The sequence below is a fragment of the Gracilinanus agilis genome, chromosome 5 (genome assembly GCF_016433145.1).
Source record: "Gracilinanus agilis isolate LMUSP501 chromosome 5, AgileGrace, whole genome shotgun sequence".
Classification (NCBI taxonomy): domain Eukaryota; kingdom Metazoa; phylum Chordata; class Mammalia; order Didelphimorphia; family Didelphidae; genus Gracilinanus; species Gracilinanus agilis.
In genome coordinates, this window is record NC_058134.1 from 64,192,280 (window position 1) to 64,211,359 (window position 19,080).

At 38.8% G+C, this 19,080-nt stretch overlaps 1 protein-coding gene across 1 annotated transcript in view; it reads right to left on the reverse strand.

The window, feature by feature from the left end:
- Positions 1–18,673, reverse strand: part of LOC123250326 (uncharacterized protein C10orf67, mitochondrial-like) — a 19,320-nt gene extending 647 nt beyond the window's left edge. The window contains exons 1-5 of the mRNA XM_044679328.1: positions 18,646–18,673; positions 18,149–18,252; positions 17,970–18,035; positions 9,100–9,187; positions 82–159 (exon numbers count right to left, since the gene is read on the reverse strand). Of these exons, the coding sequence (XP_044535263.1) occupies positions 82–159; positions 9,100–9,187; positions 17,970–18,035; positions 18,149–18,216 (300 nt within the window). The 5' untranslated portion in view covers positions 18,217–18,252; positions 18,646–18,673. The remainder of the gene's footprint in view (positions 1–81; positions 160–9,099; positions 9,188–17,969; positions 18,036–18,148; positions 18,253–18,645) is intronic.
- Between the last annotated feature and the right edge of the window lie 407 nt (positions 18,674–19,080).

Genomic DNA, 19,080 nt, shown 5'->3' on the forward strand with positions numbered 1-19,080 from the left:
GAAGGAAGGAAAGAAGGAAGGAAAGAAGGAAGGAAAGAAGGAAGGAAAGAAGGAAGAAAGGAAGAAGCAAAAGCTTCGTACCAAAATTGTAGGTTTAATTTTTTTCCCTTTCTGTGGTTGGTTCTTTCCTTTTGCTTCTATGTATAAGGGCTTTGCTTTCTAGAATTCAGAAAAAATAAGACGACACTGGGTTATCAAGCAGAATGAACATGGCAGATCCACATTGTGAATGAGTCTCACTACCTTTGCAAAATGTCCTCTCAGGCAACAAAGAAATGAGTGCTAAGACAGTACTAGTTCTGCCTGACTTTGAGTTGAGCCAGCAGCTGTCTTCCCCTTGGAATGCATCTTGAACATCTCATTATTTTCTTTCTTATGCCAACCATTCAGAAAAGAAAAAACAAGAATGATGTGCTTTGTCCTTTAAGAATATTTTTGGGAGGGGATAGTTGGGTGGCTCAGTGGATTGAGAGTCAGACCCAGAGATGGGAGGTCCTGGGTTCAAATCTGACCTCAAATACTTCCCAGCTGTGTGACCCTGGACAAGTCACTTAACCCCCATTGCCCAGCCCTTACTACTCTTCTGCCTTGGAACCAATACACAGTATTGATTTCAAGGTGGAAGTTAAGGGAAAAGAAACAAAGAAAATTCAACATAGTTGCTTATCCCTGTTTTACATGAATTATATTTAATACTGTCATATTGAAGCTCTGAGAGCTGAGAGTCTTACCTTGATTGACAGGTGAAGACCGTTGGACCTCAGAATGTTCCCAGAGGCCATGAGGACAGGGGAGAAAGCGGTTGGCCGGGGGGTATAAATACCCTGGCAGCCCCTGACAAGAGGGTCTATTTTTCCTTTTCCTTCTTCTTTAGAGCTTGGATCTGTGGACCCTGGTCTATTGGGAACTGAGGCTTTGCTTGGCTAAGTCTTGCAAGAACTCCTGTTTGAACCCACTGACATTGATCGACCTGTATCCAGACCATGAATCCTCTGATTCTTCTATCCCTAGTCATTTAGGCATCCAAAGCATCCTTAGATATCTAGGTATCCTGGGGCCCAGGAGGGATCCGGGAAGTGGGCAGGAGAAGAAGAAGAGGGTGGAGGTTCCTAAAGGCTGTAGAAGGGCATAACATCTGGCAAGAAGAAGGAGCTGAAAGACATCGTCCAACAGCTTGCTTGCTCTGGTTTGGTTGTGGCCAGGCTAAGCCAGAGGAGCTGAAGAACAAGCCAGAATCATTAACCAGCCTACAGTCCTGAGGGATTAGTATTGTCAAAAGATTAGTGTTAGGGTTCCCTAGTCCTCTTCCCCATTTCCTATATATATACACCCATCAAGTACCTTCCTGGAGTGGTTGTATCATCACTTCTCTGGGGAGGGAGCAAATGCAGTCAGATAAACGTGTCCAAGGCTAACAGAGCCCAATATCCACTATTGATCAACCCAAGGTGGGACCTGAAAGGAATACCCATCCACTGACCTGAGGGATCCTGCCTGGGCACTGTTATAAAGGAGGGAGGTGTTACAACATCTAGCTAGGTGGCAAGACTCAGGTGATCTTGCACTAACCACATATCTAAACAACCACTACTGTCACCAAATTAATAGTGGTAGTATCCAGTTTACCTTCTTATTTTATAATAATACTCACAATGACACAAATATTAAGTACCTACTACATGTAAAGTCCATTGTACTAGTGCAACATACCAAGTTTATATAAGAATATGATCTTCTTAAAAGATACACATGCACACACACGTGCAAATACTTCTCTATTCTGAAGCTGTTTTTAGCTTGTCACAGGAACCTGTTAACATTAAAATGAATATCTCCAAGTTCTTACTTTCCATAAAGTTTATTAATAATCACTTGAAACAGAGAAAGAAGATAAGCATAGATTTAAAGTCTCTTTTCTACTTTAAGTCTGACCACATATGTAGCTCATCCTGCAGGATTCTCAGTCTATCTCCTGCTGCATTGAGGGAAGTAGAGGCAGGTGGGGCCCACCCACACCCTTTTATTTATGTTCATGGGTGCATCACTGGCATGCAAAAAATGGGATGAACCAGCTCAGCAATCCAGGAGGGGGAGGGGATGAAACTCCCTCTACACAATCCCCCCACACCCCCATGATTCTATTGGGAGAAGAGCATGTTGGAATCTCCCAGATTTACATGCCTCGTCTCCCCAATGAATCATTTCTCATAACTAGCTTATACCTCTAAAGATTCTGACTAGAGGTACATTGTTGCACTTTACAAAGGGAAAATTACAACAATTTGGGGATAAGAGGGAAAGAAAAGAAGAAAACAAAAAATGATTGATAGAAACATTGACAAAATGCCAATTAGGGGGCAGTCCCCTTTGGCATAAGAGTTTACATTTAGAATAGTGTATGTTCAACTCCCTTCAGTTCAGTTCATTATGTCCCCAAGTATATTCTGAATCTTTTGATGCAGTATGTGGTTTCCATCAGTATCCTTATGGCACCTTCTCCAAAAAGATCAGCTTTCTTGATTTGGGGTGTTGGCAAATTTCTTTTCCTGAAATTACCCCAAAAGATTTAAAACCTTGGATTTTAGGATAACTACAGAATTCGCCCCGAGGAGGGTGTTGGGGAGACTAGGCATGTAAATCTGGGAGATTTCAACATGCTCTTCTCCCAATAGAATTACAGGGGGGATTGGGTAGAGGGAGTTTCATCCCCTCCCTCTCCTGGATTGCTGACCTGGTTCATCCCATTTTTTGCAATGCCAGTGCTGCATCCATAAACATAAATAAAAGGGTGTGGGTGGACCCCATCTGACTCTACTTCCCTGAATGCGTCAGGAGAGGCAGACTGAGAATCCTGCAGGATGAGCTACCTATGTGGTCAGACTTAAAGTAGGAAAGAGATTTTAAATCTATGCTCATCTGCTTTCTCTATTTCAAGTCATTATTAATAAACTTTATGGGAAAATAAGAACTTGGAGACATTAATTTTAATCCAACAAACCTTAAGAACACCGCTGTAGCAGCTAGAACTTAAACTCATTTTGTAGTAAGATCCTGGCCCCAGGAAGTTGTAGCCAAACCAATTCCATATTCTTGGGTCACAGCATCACAGAGCTGGAAAGTGTCTGAGGCCAGACTAGAACCTAGGACTTCCCATCTCCAAGCTTGGCTCTCTCCTTCATTCTTTGCAATATCTAGTCACATTTTGCTATTTCTGAATAGTTTGTGGCATTATCCTGTTGGCTAGTAAACTCCCTGAGGGCCAGTGCAATGTCTTATCTAAACTCTGTATATTCCTTAGTATATTCCTCTGCACCTGCTGGTGGGGTTCATTTGTACAATTGTGTCTGACTCTACATGACTCCTTGAGGTTTTCTTAGCAAAGACACTGGAGTGGTTTGACATTTTCCTTTGTACTGTGTGCTCATTTTACAGATGAGGAACCAAGGTAAATAGGGGTTAAATGACTTGCTCAGGGTCACCCAGCTAATATCTGAGACTGGATTTGAACTCAGATTTTCCTGACTCTGAACTTGGCGCTTATCCACTGCACCACTTAGCTGTCCTTTGCACACAGAAACTTACTATTCGTTGAATTGTGAATATTACAAATAATCCATTTAAGATGACAAGAAACCATGTAGTATTTTCAAAGAAATTGGCATGAGTCCAGCTTTGTAATCTTTTCAGAAGTCAAATTCCAATGGGCATGAAAATACTTTTTTTAGGATAAAAGAGAACACTGTACTTCTGTGTGGCCAGAAATCCAGTGATGGGGAAGTGGACTCTAGCTTAGAGGTAGTGATCTCCCAAGAAGGAGCTGGAAAAATGGCAGCCATGTGGGTCCTGGCCATGGTTTCCCACATCCTAAAATGGTACTCAATGGAGCTGGGCACAGAGCTGACCTAACCTCGCCTTTTACATCCCTTTTAAGCTAAACGACTGCCTTGAACCTAGACACAGTACCTGGTACATAAAGGGGACTTCATAAATGCCTGTTGATTGACCTAAAAAGCTCCCCCCCCTCCTCAAGCTTATCCTTAGCCTCTCTCTTAGTCTTTTCACAGGCTAAATAAAATACTTTTGTATCTGGTATCTGTATTTCTGAAGTTATGTCACTGAATGACTATAGGATTCTTGAGAAAGATATCAAATGATTAATTTATAACATTGTTCTAATTTATAAATCTTAACAGCAACTCACTAATTTAGCTCCTAACTAGGCATTCACACTTAACGAATAGAAAAATTTGTGGAAAAATACTACCAAAGTAGAGACCAGTCTATTTGATCATATTTAAAAGGAAATGTTAGATTTGTACGACCCAGTGGAATTGTTTGTCGGCTCTGGGGGTGGGGAGAGGGAAGGAAGAGGAGAAGGTAAGAAAATGAATAATGTAAACATGGAAAAATATTTTAAAATAAAATTTAAAAAAAAAGGAAATGTTAGTGTAAGCAATATATGTCTTGTTTCACAACATGACAAATATGAAAATATGTATTATAATATATGAATAACATATCATATTACCTGCCCTCTTGGAAAGGAGGGAGGGATGAAAGGAAAGCAGAAGAACATAGATTGCAAAATGTCAGAAAATTAATATTAAAAATTATAATGAATTGATATATAATCTGGAAAAATAAAAAATTAAAATTTTAAAAGATTAAATACTTCAATACTTTACAATCCTGCCCAACTCTTCATGACTCTATTTGGGGTTTTTCTTGATAAAGACACTAGAGTGTTGGGGTAGCTGGGTAGTTCAGTGGATAGAGAGCCAGGTCTAAAGATAGGAGGTCTTAGATTCAAATCTGACCTCAGATACTTCCTAGCTATGCGACCCTGGACAAGTCACCCACTGAAACAGGAATACTAAAAAAGGAAAGACTGATTTAAAAAACAAAAACAAGAAACAACCTACCTTCTGCCTTAGAATCAATACTGTGTATTGGTTCCAAGGCAGAAGAGCAGTAAGGGTTAGGCAATGGGGGTTAAGTGACTTGCCACCCACCTCCTGAGAAAAAGTGATGAATCTGAGATGCAGAATGAGACACATTTTCTGACACAACCAATATGGGAGATTTGTATTGCTTCACTTAGTTTATAGGATGTGTCATTTTTAGCATTCCATTTTTCTGCCACTCTGGTCTTATCATGGCAAAAGTAGATTGGAACAGCAGAGGACTAGGGACTATTTTGTATTTTTCTTTGGTTCATAAGTAGCCATAGACAAAGAACTCATCACCAAGGCAATGAATCCCTCTGGATTTAGCTTGGCTGGTCCTCAAAAAGCACCCCCTTCTTTGCTGTGATTATATTCAAAATTTTTCCAGCATAGTATAAAAGCTTTTGCCTCACTAGCACAGCTTTTGAGAAGTTATCTCTATTAACATCTTGCAAGGAATCTTATCTGACTTTTCTATGTGCATAGAAAATTTATTGTTGGATTCTTTAAGATGGCTTTCTTCTTTCCTAAATCAAATGCTTTCTGAAGCCATTTAACAATGATCACAATAGAACATTATCTCTGAACACTTTTCAGTAAATTAAGTGACTCCAATATTGCAATCTGCTCAATAATATCATTTGTGAAAGCTTTCTCCTTCCCTTTGGGTCATTTCATCTTATTTGCCCTCAAGGTACCTATAAGAATATTTTCATAAAAATTTTATAGAAGTTGGAAAATACCCATCTAGGTTGGTGGTTTTGATATAGTCACAGCAGCCCATGTTTCTGTAATAATAGGATTTCCCCCTCTCTCTTCACATACACTGAGAAATGATCATTCAGTGCCCTCAGAATTGTATTGCTTTCATCAGAGAGCAGCTAACTTATCATATTGGTTAAACGTTTTTAGGAAATGATTGTGATCTGTGTTGATGTCCATTCTCCTATGTGGCATCAATCACTCGATTAAATAGATCAGGTTGGAGTTGATTTAATTGTACATCATATCTTTAACATTTCTTCTGGTCTTTTATAAAATTTGAACGTACTTCTAACACTCTGTAATATGATTGTACAAATTATTGATTCAGAAACGACTTCAACATTACTATGAGTCATTTCCCTGTGTTAAAAAATCATTTTCATTTTTTGATGTCATTTGTTTCTAAGCAATATTTCCTATGCTTCTCAATTCTTGAGGCTTTTGGTGGGGCATAGAAGCACACACCTATAATTTCCACTAATGGGGTGGCTGAGGATGGGGAATCCTATGAGGTCAGGAGGTATGAGTTGTAGTTGGTGAAGTCAATCAAGTGTCCACACTAAGCCTGGAAACAATATGGGGAACCGTAGGCATGGAAAGTCACCATTCTGCCTAAGGAGGGCTAAACCCACTTAGAAAGAGAGGAGGTCAAAGCCCGTGAATAACTGCTACACATCCAACTTGGGCCATCCAGTTTCAAATAAATAAATAAATACAATCTTGAGACTTTTTGTGTTAGTTATAAACCTTTGGTTTCTTATTTCTTATTCCTGAAAAAATAGAATCACTAAATACCTAAGTGGGGCAGCTAACTGGTCTAGGAGTCAGGAAGATCTGAATTCAAATTTGGCCTCAGACATTTATTATCTGAATGACTGTGGGCACATCACTTAACCTTTATTTGCCTCTGCTCCTCATCTGTAAATGGGGATACACTAAAGAAGAAAATGTCAAACCACTGGAATATCTCTGCCAAGAAAAACCCCATGCACAAAAGTCTACTGGGTCATGTAGAGCCAGAAATGAATGAACAAATGAACAAAAGCATCTAAGGACATACAGGACATAATTATGTTCTTTATAGAACTTCTCTTCCTCATTCTCTTCATCACACATTGACACATAAACAACAATTATTTTATGGAGGTCATTTTACAAATATTCACCAGGAAGCTTTTCCCTTAACATTAAACTTTTTTTATTTGCTTTGACCACATCATAAGAATGACCAAATGCCCTACGAAATGGAATTTCTGGTTGTGTCTCCAAACACAAAATAAAATCAGTTCCAGTTAATCCTCTCCATTGGAGAACCTGTAAGCATGTTAAATCTAGAGTCAGAGGACACAGATTTGAAATTCAATTTAAATATTTAATACCTAGAAGACCCAGAAGACCTCATTTCATCTCTCTACGTCTCTGTTTCCTCATTTTTAAAATGAGAGAACTAGATGGTCTTTATTTTTTTTTAACCCTTACTTTCTATCTTAGAACCAATACTGGATACTATAATAAGGGATAAGTCAAGGTAGATAAGTGAGAAATTTAGAAAAGTATTTTGGAAATGCAAGCTTGAGCTGAACATTCTAAGGGGTTTTGGAATGTGGCTGAAAGGTCACAGAGCTTTTGAACTCTGGGACAATTGGGAGTTTTGCCACTGGTAGAGGAGCTTGTGCCCTGATCTCACTGGAGAAACGTCACTTGGACTGCATTTTGAGGAACTACAAATAGGTCTGGATCAACAGCTTTGGAGGGTGGACCTCCAGGTCTGTGACAGCCTATTGGAGTGACTCTGTGGAGTTAGTGGACTGTACCAACATCCAGGACCCTGGGACAGCAGAGAACAATCGTTGGAGCAAGTAGTGAGATCCTCAAACCCTGTCAAGCTTGTATTTAGTCTAGTATACTGTAGTGTAAGTTTTATCTTCCCTTCCCTGGTTTCCTGGACCACCTAAAACCCTGTATCTTTCCTCCTGTAGCTGTTAAGAGTAGTTTGCCCAATTTCCACTTGCCCTACCTTATTTTATTATTAAAACCCTTTTGTGTTGCTTTCTACTGTCTCATTATAACCCCAAAGGACTCACAAATAGTTAATTAGTTTCCCTGGCTAAGTTGAGAGTCTGTCACATCAAGTATTCCAGACTTCCCCGGTTCCCCTATTTCAATACTGATTCCAAGGCAGAAGAGCAGTAAAGGCTGGGCAAATGGGGTTAAGTGACTTGCCCTGGGTTACATAGCTAAAAAGTGTCTGAGGCCAGATTTGAACCCAGGACCTCCCATCCCTAGGTCTGGCTTTCAATCCACTGAACCACCTAGCTTCCCCCTTGAGGGTCTTTAGATGAATGCTAATATCACTTCCAGTTCTAACTATGAGTCTAGGATCTATTTAAGAGCAATAACCTGTGGTCTTCCAATTTCATTTGCATTGAGAATGTTGTCAAGATTGATATGACTCACATCCTCTATGCCAGTCATTGGTCAAGGACCTCCTATTTAGAGAGCTCCACGGCTGAGCTAATGTTTGTTAACAGTCAAGTCAACAATCATTTATTAGGTGTTTACAATATGCAAGGTACTGTGCCAAATGTGTGATTTTTTATTTCACACTCTCTTGCCCTCTTTTTCTGGGAATTACCTTGGACATTTAAAAAAGTCCAAATAGTCAGCTTCCTGGTGATAAACCTCCCAGTATTTAGCAAGGCTAGTCCTTATTAAGCAAAGCCTGTTGCTGGAATTGTTATGAAAGCCTTTCCAGAATGTTGGAATCTTGCCAATCTTTTGCTCCACTGGGATAGACTCCATGAATCAAGCATCACCTCCATGTTTTTGTGAAGAATAGAAATGCATTTCACACAGAGAAGGCAATGTGCTGTATCAGAAAGAGATGCTGGATTCAAATTCAGCTCTTTACTACTTGTGTGCCATTGGCCAAGTCATTTAATCTCTCTGACTTCAGTTTCCTAAATTTATAAAATTTGAGTGGGTGAATCAGATGAATTCAAAGGTCCTTTCTACGTCCCTATTTTCTGTGATTTGGATATTTTTGAATTAGCTATTTAATTGAAATTGATGGAGCAAACTTCTATACTTAGAAGCTTTTATCTTCACAATCTCAACAATTTAGGAGGTTTTAGGGGAACATTCTCCATTGTTTCCTCTTTAAGTTGACTCCAGCTTTCCTGTTTTCTAGCATCTTGGTCCCAGAGATTGGGACCATTCTTTTTCTCCATTCAGAGAAAAGGGCAGACAAGGAAACTATAACTAAGACTTTTATATATCCATATATATCCCAAGCATGCAAATGGAAGGACTTACACAGCATGATAGAAATACCTCCAACAGGAGAAATCAAAGGGAGTAAAGAATATTTAAAATTATAGTTACATACATGATAATTGAAGGATGTGTCGGAAAGCGTTATAAACTGGCGAATAAATGACTGTCTGGTAAACATCTCATCCTTGAGGGCATGGAGGCTAAAAGGGAAAGAGTTTGGTTTAGAACATTATTGAATAATTTCTTTCATTTTACGTACACCTACCATAAGGATTGAGTGATGCCATTTTTCTTAGTTATGAATTATTCTCAGAATTGATGAAGAATCACTGAATATCAGGACTGCAAAGATTTCTGAACACCCTCATTCCAACTGGCTATTTTACAAAAAAGAAAATTGACTTAGCTTGGCAAAGTCTGACAATGCTAAGTCTGACAATGCTAAGTAAATAAGTGGGGACAGAGCAGTGAGAGAGAGGGTGGTGATACAACTCTCCTTTGCCCCTCAGAAAAAGAATGACTGTTTCTTGCCAATAAAGGCATCCCATTACTCTAGTCCCAAATGATGGATTGAACTCTGACTATTATCAGTTTTATTCTCTACTCTTTGGGGAGCTACAAGAAGAGGCTAAAGATGCTTTCAAATACAGTGTCTCCAACTTTTCATATACACAGAAAGAAAGCATTCAGGATCTTAAGGAAAGGAAGGAGGTCAGTGAAAAAGTAAATGAGCTAAAGAAATAATTTTAAGGTATTGATAAAACTGGAGTGGTAGATTATGGGGATGTCATAGACATAGACATATCATATCTGGATTTTAGCAAGACATTTGAAATTATTGCTAGTTACATCCTCATGGGGAGGAGGGAGAGAAAGAGGCAGGGAAGGAGAGAGAGAATGAATTAGTAAAATTTTCAGATTTTAAGAATGATAAGAGTGTTTAAAGTTAGTTTAATGCGCTAGTGGTCTAACATTGGTCTCTTTCTTTCCTTCCTTCCTTCCTTCCTTCCTTCCTTCCTTCCATCCTTCCTTCCTTCCTTCCTTCCTTCCTTCCTTCCTTCCTTCCTTCCTTCCTTTCTCCCTTACCTTCTGTCTTAGAATCAATACTGTGTATTGGTTCCAAGGCAGAAGAGTGATAAGGGCTAGGTAATGGGGACTTAAGTGACTTGCCCAGGGTCACATCTAGGAAGTGTCTGAAGCCAGATTTTAACCCAGTTCCTCCCATTTGACTCTCAATCCACTGAGTCACCCACTTATTCCCTAAGCTTATCGATGTGTTTTTTAAATTAATTATTTGAATGAAGACAGATGGCAATGCTTATAAAATTCACAAATGACATGAACCTGGAATGGAAAACAGACATATGAGATGATGAGATTAGGTTCCCAGGATCATAGACTTAGATGGAAGGGACCTCAGAAACCATTGTGTTCAACTTTTTCACTGTAAAATTGTAAAAATGAGGAAATTGACTACTGGAGAAGTTGCTTCTTGCCCAAGGACACACAGAGAGTAAAAGGCGCAAACCAATACTCTTCCTATTGCACTACAACATACTGCTTCAAATTTTTAAAAAGATCTTGGGTTACAATGATAAAGCGCATGTAATAAAATGAAACCCAATAGAAATAAATGGAAAATCTAAAACTTAGGTCAAAAATCAGCTGCTAAAGGATAGGAAGGATGAGAAGTCTCAGCTAGGAAGCAGGGATTTTGATGTCCTTAAAGTTCCATAGGAGCAAACAGCATGTTAGAGCAAGCAAGGACACAAAACAACAAAAGCAAAACTAGCCTATATTAACATAAACATATTGTCCAGAGCTGGGGAGGCAACACTCCTGAATCAGACCATAACTGGAGCACTATATTGAGTTCAGGGCATAATAGTTTAGAAAAAAAGATTGACAAACAAAAAGTACAGACAGAAGGGTAACCGAGTTGATGTAAACCATTTGAAGACTGGTGGAGGGATATAGGTACGGGTATTAGGAAGAAAGAAATGACAAACCACTCCAGTATCTTTGCCAAGATGGGATCATGGAGACTCAGACATGACTGAAATGTCTCAAAAACATAATAAGGAACTTCTGGGACAAGATGGAGGACATCTTGAGTGACAAGAATGTTGGTTGAAGACCTTGGAATGTGCCCTGGGTGGCGTGAGCTAGGGTCATAAGACAGTTGGAACCACCCCATAAAAACCCAGGGACAACAGCAAACTGGGTCTCTCATTCTTGAGGATTCTTGAGAGGAGATGGATTGGAGGTAGACTAGGCCTAGACCTGAAATCCAGCATCCATATCTGGCCATAGGAAATTAATTACCTGCTAATTAATAGAGCTGAGAGAAACATCATCACAACCAACAAGAAGAATATCACTAACCTTCCCTATCCTTTGGCTTGTGCTACAGCTGGGCTGAGCCAGGGATTAAGAGAAGGAGAAGAAAACTAGCCTATTACTAAATCTATCATCCATTTGATTCAGTTCACCTTTATTCATTTAGATATAGCCTAATATTCCCAAACTCTTTATCCTATTCCCTTGTTCCTAACCTTTACAGGTAGCAAATAAACCCTGTTACAGTTCAATTAAAGAAAATTGGTGTTCCTTTCCTAATTGGTGAATCATCTATAGCTGATTAGGGAAGGGATTTACAAACCACAGTCAGAAGGGCGTTAATCCAGCGAGCATATCTATACCAGCCCAAACCAATCCTTTACCATCAAATCCAACCCCAAGTCAGGGCCAGAGGAGTTGTTAAACACACAACTCCCATTAGGTTCCTGATTTGGGTGCTGTTGTGGGCAGAGGCTTGGCTAAGCTGATCTCCATAGGCTTGGGGTCGCTGACACATTGGGTAACCACCTGGCAAACACTTCACCCAATAGCCAAGATTCATCCAGTGCCTGTGATTTCCAGGGCCTACTTGACAGACTCAGTCAACAGAGCCTGTCAGGCCAAGTGAGGCTTAGCAACCTTGTTAGTACCAACCTGCCTCTAGTAATTTACCCACAACAACAGCAACAAATTAGGGAGAAGAATTGCTCTCTGTCTATACCAAAGAATTGAGTCTTTTCAATGATATCACAGTTTATAGATATTCCCAAAGCCAACTATCCTTTGTGAAGGTCCTAACTTTCAGTAACTGGATACCCTTGGCACTTAAATTCACCACCTCAATCCTCAATTATTGTAATCTTTGACTTGAGTCTCACACTTGCATTGGTGCGTATAAAGGTCTGGATTAAATTTTAAAATAAATAGCAAATGAGGTAGGTAGGTAGCACAGTGGATAGAGAGTCTGGCCTGGAGTCTGGAGGTCCTGTGTTTAAATCTTGCCTCATATACTTCCTGGACAAGTCATTTTAACCTCATTTGCCTAGCCCTTTTTGCTCTTATGTCTTAGAATTAGTACTGACAGAAAGTAAAGGTTAAAAAGAAAAGGTAGGAGAATTCTGGGAAGATGGTGACAATAGAACAGAGCTGGGGGATCCTCTAGCTGAACCCAACTTAAAAGGTATGTGGAAAAAAAAAAGAGAAAAAAAGCCTGAATTCTTGGAACTGTCTGGTGGGAGGGGAAAGAAAAGAAGAAGATCCCAGATCCCCTACTCCACCTAATGTACTAAATCTCCAGTGGATCCTGGAATCTCTGGGTGGGCTGGGGCTCTAGTCTGAAGGAGTGCCTCACTGGCACAGCTGTGCCAAACCCAAGGAAATAATGGAAAGCAGGGAGGCTGCTGGGGGAGAAACCTAGAGAGGGTGAACATATGCTCCATCTTGGGCTGCCCTCACTTTTCTTTAGGTTTTGACCTCAGGGCACTTTGAGCTGTGCAGATCAACCTCACCTGGCTTAATCCTATCAATATAGCAGAGAAGAAGTCTTCAGAGGGCAGGGAAGTGCCTACACCCCTCCCCCCATAGATTACAATAAAAGTAGCAGAATTCAGTTCTTTAGCTTTTACCACCAGTTGGGGAAAATCTGGCCTCAGGTCCCACTAACCTAATTAATCAACAAAACAGAAGAAGCCCTCCCAGGACTGAATAGCCCAAACCCACAGATAAAAAAAATGATCAGAGGACCAAGATTATAGCCAATTACAGGGGAGAAAGAAGGAAAAAATACAAGTAAACAACAGAAAAAGAAAAAAAGAAACCACAATCTACAGTTTCTATCCAGAAATTGAACAAAAAGCAAATGGATCTGGATCAGAAGAAGATAAAGGAAGTCCAAGAAAAAAACATAGAAACTTCACTGAAATTGACACAGGCTTTAGCAGAACTCAAAATTCAATTAACTCAAGAACTCAGAAAACAATCAATAGAGGCTGAAGACAATTGGGGAAAGGAAATATATGATCTAAAACAAGAAAATAATGTCTTAAAAGCCTAAATTGACCAAATGAAAGAGTGGGGAGGGGGCATAGCTTAAAAAGACCCTAAAGAACAATAAGAGGGGAATAAGAAGGGAGGGGGGAGAAAAGGGAAGTACAATAAAGGTGGGGATTAGGGGAACTGATTAAAAACAAAACACTGGTAATGGTATAGAAGGAAATAATGAAAGAAGAAAGGGTAGGACAAAGAGAGGGAATCAAAATGTCTGGGAATACACAGTTGATAATTATAACTCTGAATGTGAATGGGATAAACTTGCCCATAAAATGGAAGCAAATAGTAGAGTGGATTAGAAACCAAAATCCTACCATATGCTGTCTACAAGAAACACACATGAGACAGTAAAAATAAAAGGCTGGAGCAAAATCTATTGGGCTTCAACTGAGAAAAAGAAGGCAGGAGTTGCAATCGTAATTTCTGACAAAGCCAAAGTAAAAATAGTTCTGGTTAAAAGAGATAGGGAAGGTAATTACATCTTGATAAAATGCAGTATAAACAATGAAGAAATAGCAGTACTCAACATGTATGCACCAAATAGTATAGCGTCTAAATTTCTAAAGGAGAAACTAGCAGAGCTCAAGGAGGAAATAGATAAAACTATACTAGTAGGAGACCTGAACCTTCCCCTATCAGATCTAGATAAATCAAACCAAAAAATAAATAAGAAAGAGATAAGAGAGGTAAATGAAATCTTTAAAAAATTAGAGTTAATAGATATATAGAGAAAAATAAATAGGGACAAAAAGGAATACATCTTCTTTTTAGCAGCACATGGAACATTCACAAAGATTGACCATGTATTAGTACATAGAAACATGAAAAACAAATGAAAAAGAGCAGAAATAATAAATAAGAGTTAGAAAAAATTACAAAATGTAAAATAAATAATTTCATTTACATTAAATTAAAAAGTTCTTGGACAAGCAAAAACAATGCAACCAAAATCAGAAGAGAAACAATAAACTGGGAAAAAATCTTTATAACAAAAAACTCTGAAAGAGGTCTAATTACTCAAATATACAAGGAGCTAAATCAATTGTCTAAAAAAATCAAGCCATTCCCCAATTTATAAATGGGCAAGGGACATGAATAGGCAATTTTCAGGTAAAGAAATCAAAACTATCAATAAGCACTTGCAAACATGTTCTAAATCTCTAATAATTAGAGAAATGCAAATCAAAATAACTCTGAGGTACCACCTTACACCTAGAATATTGGCTAAAATAACAACAAAGGAGAATAATAAATGTTGGAGGGGATGTGGCGAAATTGGGAAATTAATGCATTGCTGGTGGAGTTGTGACTGATCCAACCATTCTGAATGGCAATTTGGAACTATATCCAAAGAGTACTAAAAGATTGCCTACCCTTTGATCCAGCCATACCATTGCTGGGTTTGGACTCCAAAAAGATCATAGGGAAAAAGACATGCACAAAAATATTTATAGCCACCCTCTTTGTGGTGGCAAAAAACTGGAAAACGAGTGTATGACCATCAATTGGGGAATGGCTGAGCAAATTGTGGTATCTGTTGGTGATAGAATACTATTGTGCTCAAAGGAATAATAAACTGGAGGAATTCCATATGAACTGGAATGATCTTCAGGAATTGATGCAGAGTGAAAGGAGCAGAACCAGAAGAATATTGTACACAGAGACTAATAATACACTGTGGTAAAATCAAATGTAATGGATTTCTGTACTAGCAGCAATGCAATAACCCAGGACAATTCTGAGGGACTTATGGAAAAGAATATTACCCACATTCAGAGGAAGAACTTTAGGAGTAGAAACAAAGAAGAAAAACAACTGCTTTAACAGATGGGTTGATGAGGACATGATTTGGGGTATAGACTCTAAATGACAACTCCGGTGCAACTATCAATAAGAAGGAAATAGGTCTTGATCAATGACACATGTTAAAACCAGTGGAAATTCATGTCGCCTGTGGGGGTGGGGAGGGTGGGTAGATTGGTGGGGGTGGGGTGGAGAAGAGAGTAAGAACATGAATCATGTAACCATGGAAAAATTTTCTAAAAAATAAAAATTCAAGATCATAAAAAAAGACAAGATAGTAAACAACATAAAACTAAAAACTAGTTCCAATATAAGTCAAAAAACCAGAAATGGGGCAGCTGGGTAGCTCAGTGGATTGAGAGCCAGGCCTAGAGATGGGAGGTCCTAGGTTCAAATCTGACCTCAGACACTTCCCAGCTGTGTGACCCTGGGCAATTCACTTGACCCCCATTGCCTACCCTTACCACTCTTCTGCCTTGGAACCAATACACGGTATTGACTCCAAGATGGAAGGTAAGGGTTTAAAAAAAACAAAACAAAACAGAAATATCACTAATAGTTAAAAAAAAAAAAGAAATCCCATCCCTTGCAAAGGATAAGCATTCTAGGTTATTAGAGAAAATCAACCTTCTTTGTATAGGCTCATATTCTATAGGAACCTATGAGGGGGAGAGGAGAGTAAGGTAGGAGGAAGGATGGATGGGAGAAAGGAGAGAGGAAGGGAAAGGAAGGTAGTGTCCTAGCCCAGGCAGGGGGGAAATTGACCAGAACCCTTCAGGGCTCAAATAAGATTAGAGAGCAAATTAGGGTTTAGAATAGCTAGGTTTTATTTAAATTAGAAAGAGGAAAAGATTAGGTGGGGGAAAGGGTCTCCCAGGTAGAGAGAGTCCAGAATCAGAGAGAGTCAGCCAACCTCCAGGCTCGAGATAGCAGAGAGCAAAAAGGCTCCAAACTTTCTCTTTCTACTTTCTCCTACATCTCCCACAAAGGAAGTGGGAGGTGTTGGGGGAAGTTATTATAGGGAGTCCTGGGAGTTGTAATCTCCCAGGGCTTACAATAATTTTAAATGCCAGAGATTCCAGATGTCCCACTAAAGTTGAGACAGATTTTAGAGCCTCAAGAAGGGAAGAATGCCTAGCTGAACAGCTCTGCCCAGGGAACTTGATGGCCCCAGATATGGTAGCCAGGGAGACTAGAGTACCAGCTAGTGAACAAGCTCCCAAACCAAGCCTTCCGAAGAGAGAAGCAATATGGCAGAGGATTATTAAGATACATGGCTCCAGTGCAGATGAGTGGTCCTGGCTCTTGTTCTCCATGACAACTATCTGATAGCATTATGCATACTGTACAGTTCTTCTGGAAAAGGGATTAACTCTTTAACAACTACAAGTTTTTCTTTTGAGAGATCCTCAACAGCAGGGTGGTAGAAATCTAAAGGACTATACTGGCTTCTGGGAAAGTTGAAACTTATTAGAAGGAGATGGGTTGACTCTCCAACAACTCCTAGAACATTTTCCATTTGGGGAAGCCTCAATCATAGGGTGATGCTATAGGTCTGGCAGACCATATGGGTCCTTGAGGTTGTATTGGGTCTCATTCAAAAGGATATGAGATGATGGAGCAGCTGGGTTGCTCAGTAGTTAGAGAACCAGGCCTAGAGATAAGAGGGTCTGGGTTCAAATTTGACCTCTGACACCTCATTACTGAACCCAATTCAAATGTGGTTTAGAATGCATGTTCTACAGGGAATCTCTGAGTAAGAAGTAGGGGAGAAGTATCACTAAGGAAATCTAGTGGGAAGAAGAAGGGTATGGACTAGAAAGGGTAGCTATGCAAAAATTTCAAAGGTAGGAGAGAAAGTTTTCTCCTTCAAACCTTGCTTGAAAAGATAACTATTGGTTATACTATAAATGGACTCTCAGAAGTTTTCATTGAAGGAGTTTGCACTCAGACTCATTGTGTCAGCATTGTGTTCCTTTTTGAGTTCAGTTGATATACTGAGACAACAACATTATCCACCTCTGAGAAAAATCATTCTCATTTCAAAGTTACCTGATGTCAAAACTGGGAGGCTTGCTAGCCTTACTGTATGAGAGCCTCATTCAATTTGCCCCTCACTTAAATATATTAGTAGGATATTTTATAAGTACGAAAGCATAATTATTATTATTGTTTCATTTTAGAATGAAGCTTTTTGACTGTCTTATAGGTAGAAGAAAAAATAATGAAGGCTGAAAGGGTAAAGCAAATAAAAAAAATAAGTGGATATCACTTTTTAAAAATGTAACCAACATTTCTCTAATCTCAGAATCATGAATGGGACTATTTTGTCCAGATTTAATATTTTAAGTTGGAGGTAGAAAGAATGAGAACAATCACAATAATTAAATGACTAGAAAATAGGACCTGTAAAGTGAGGCTAATGACATGAGGTTCTTTTCTTAGGAAAAGAAGGATTACCAGTTCTCAGGTGCTTTGTGAAGCATTTTGTATTGCTTCTAGTTTTCAATACAAATATAGAAGAGTAATATTGACATGGTAGTAACCTGGATTTTGGGTAAATTTGTTCAGTCTTTTAGAGCTCATATTCTGGGAAACAAATCCATTTGAAAGTTACTTCTGAAATCTTCAGGGCCCAAATAGAGTTACAGGCAGCAAGCAGATCACCAAAGTGATCTCCTCTCTCATGAACACAAAATCCATTTGTATGGGCAAATGATATTCAGTAATAAGATGATCATGACATAGTTTTATAAAATAGAATTTGTACATCATCATGTTATACTATACCTGTTCCTTAGAATTAAGTATTTCCTTTCCCATATTTTGCTATCCTGATCAGATGACAATTTGAGACTGGAAAAAAAATTAATGGCATTAAATAGTTTACTCAACAAAAATGAACTTTACAAAAAAATGATGAGCTGGAAAAAAATAAATATTAAATTAAATTTAAAGGTAAGCAATACCATTTTATGTTTTTCCTCTGTATCTCCAAAATCCTCTTCAGTTTTTTAACTTGAGATTCCAGTGCCATATTAGTGTCGATTTCTCTCCATCTTATGTCCTCCTTCTAATACAACCAAGAATTAATCTAATTAACTCAACCACAGTGACAAAGCTGAAAAACTACCCAGAAAGGAGATGGGTAAAGAATATCTAATACTAGGAAAAGGTGGACATACTTTTTTTTAATATGGAAAGGACTGGTTTCAGCTTCCCTGTATATGTTCTTAGTACAGTGTTAATCCTATCCTAGAGGAATCCTCACTTTAAAAGGGGGAAAAGTCAAGGAAATGATTCTTTAACGGGAAAATTTTAGTTATTTTTGAACTGGAAGGAGGGGAGGGAATAGTATATGGATCAGTGTTCTATTCGCAAAGTTAGTCCTCTGTGCAGTTATTAATATCTCTGCCTCTAGAAATCTCTAATAAAAATCTGCTATGAATAACAATGAAATTAATACCTCTAATTTTTTTTCATGAGCTCTGGCGGCCGCTGCTGCTGCTGCTGCTGCTGCTGCTGCTGCTGCTATTGATGATGTTGCTGCTCTTTCTCTTTCTCTTTCTCTTTCTCTTTCTCTTTCTCTTTCTCTTTCTCTTTCTCTTTCTCGGTCTCTTTCTTTTTCTCTTTCTCTTTCTCTTTCTCTTGTTCTTTCTCTTTCTCTTTCTCTTTCTCTTGTTCTTTCTCTTTCTCTTTCTCTTTCTCTTTCTCTTTCTCGTTCTCTTTCTCTTTCTCTTTCTCTTTCTCGTTCTCTTTCTCTAATACTTTCTCTAATACTTTCTCTAGTACCTCTAGCACTTAATGCCTCTCTTGGCAAAGATTTTATCTGCTTAAGAAAATAAACTGAGATAAATATTTTTGTTTCAAATGAACATTGAGGTCTTATCTTCATGGTTGT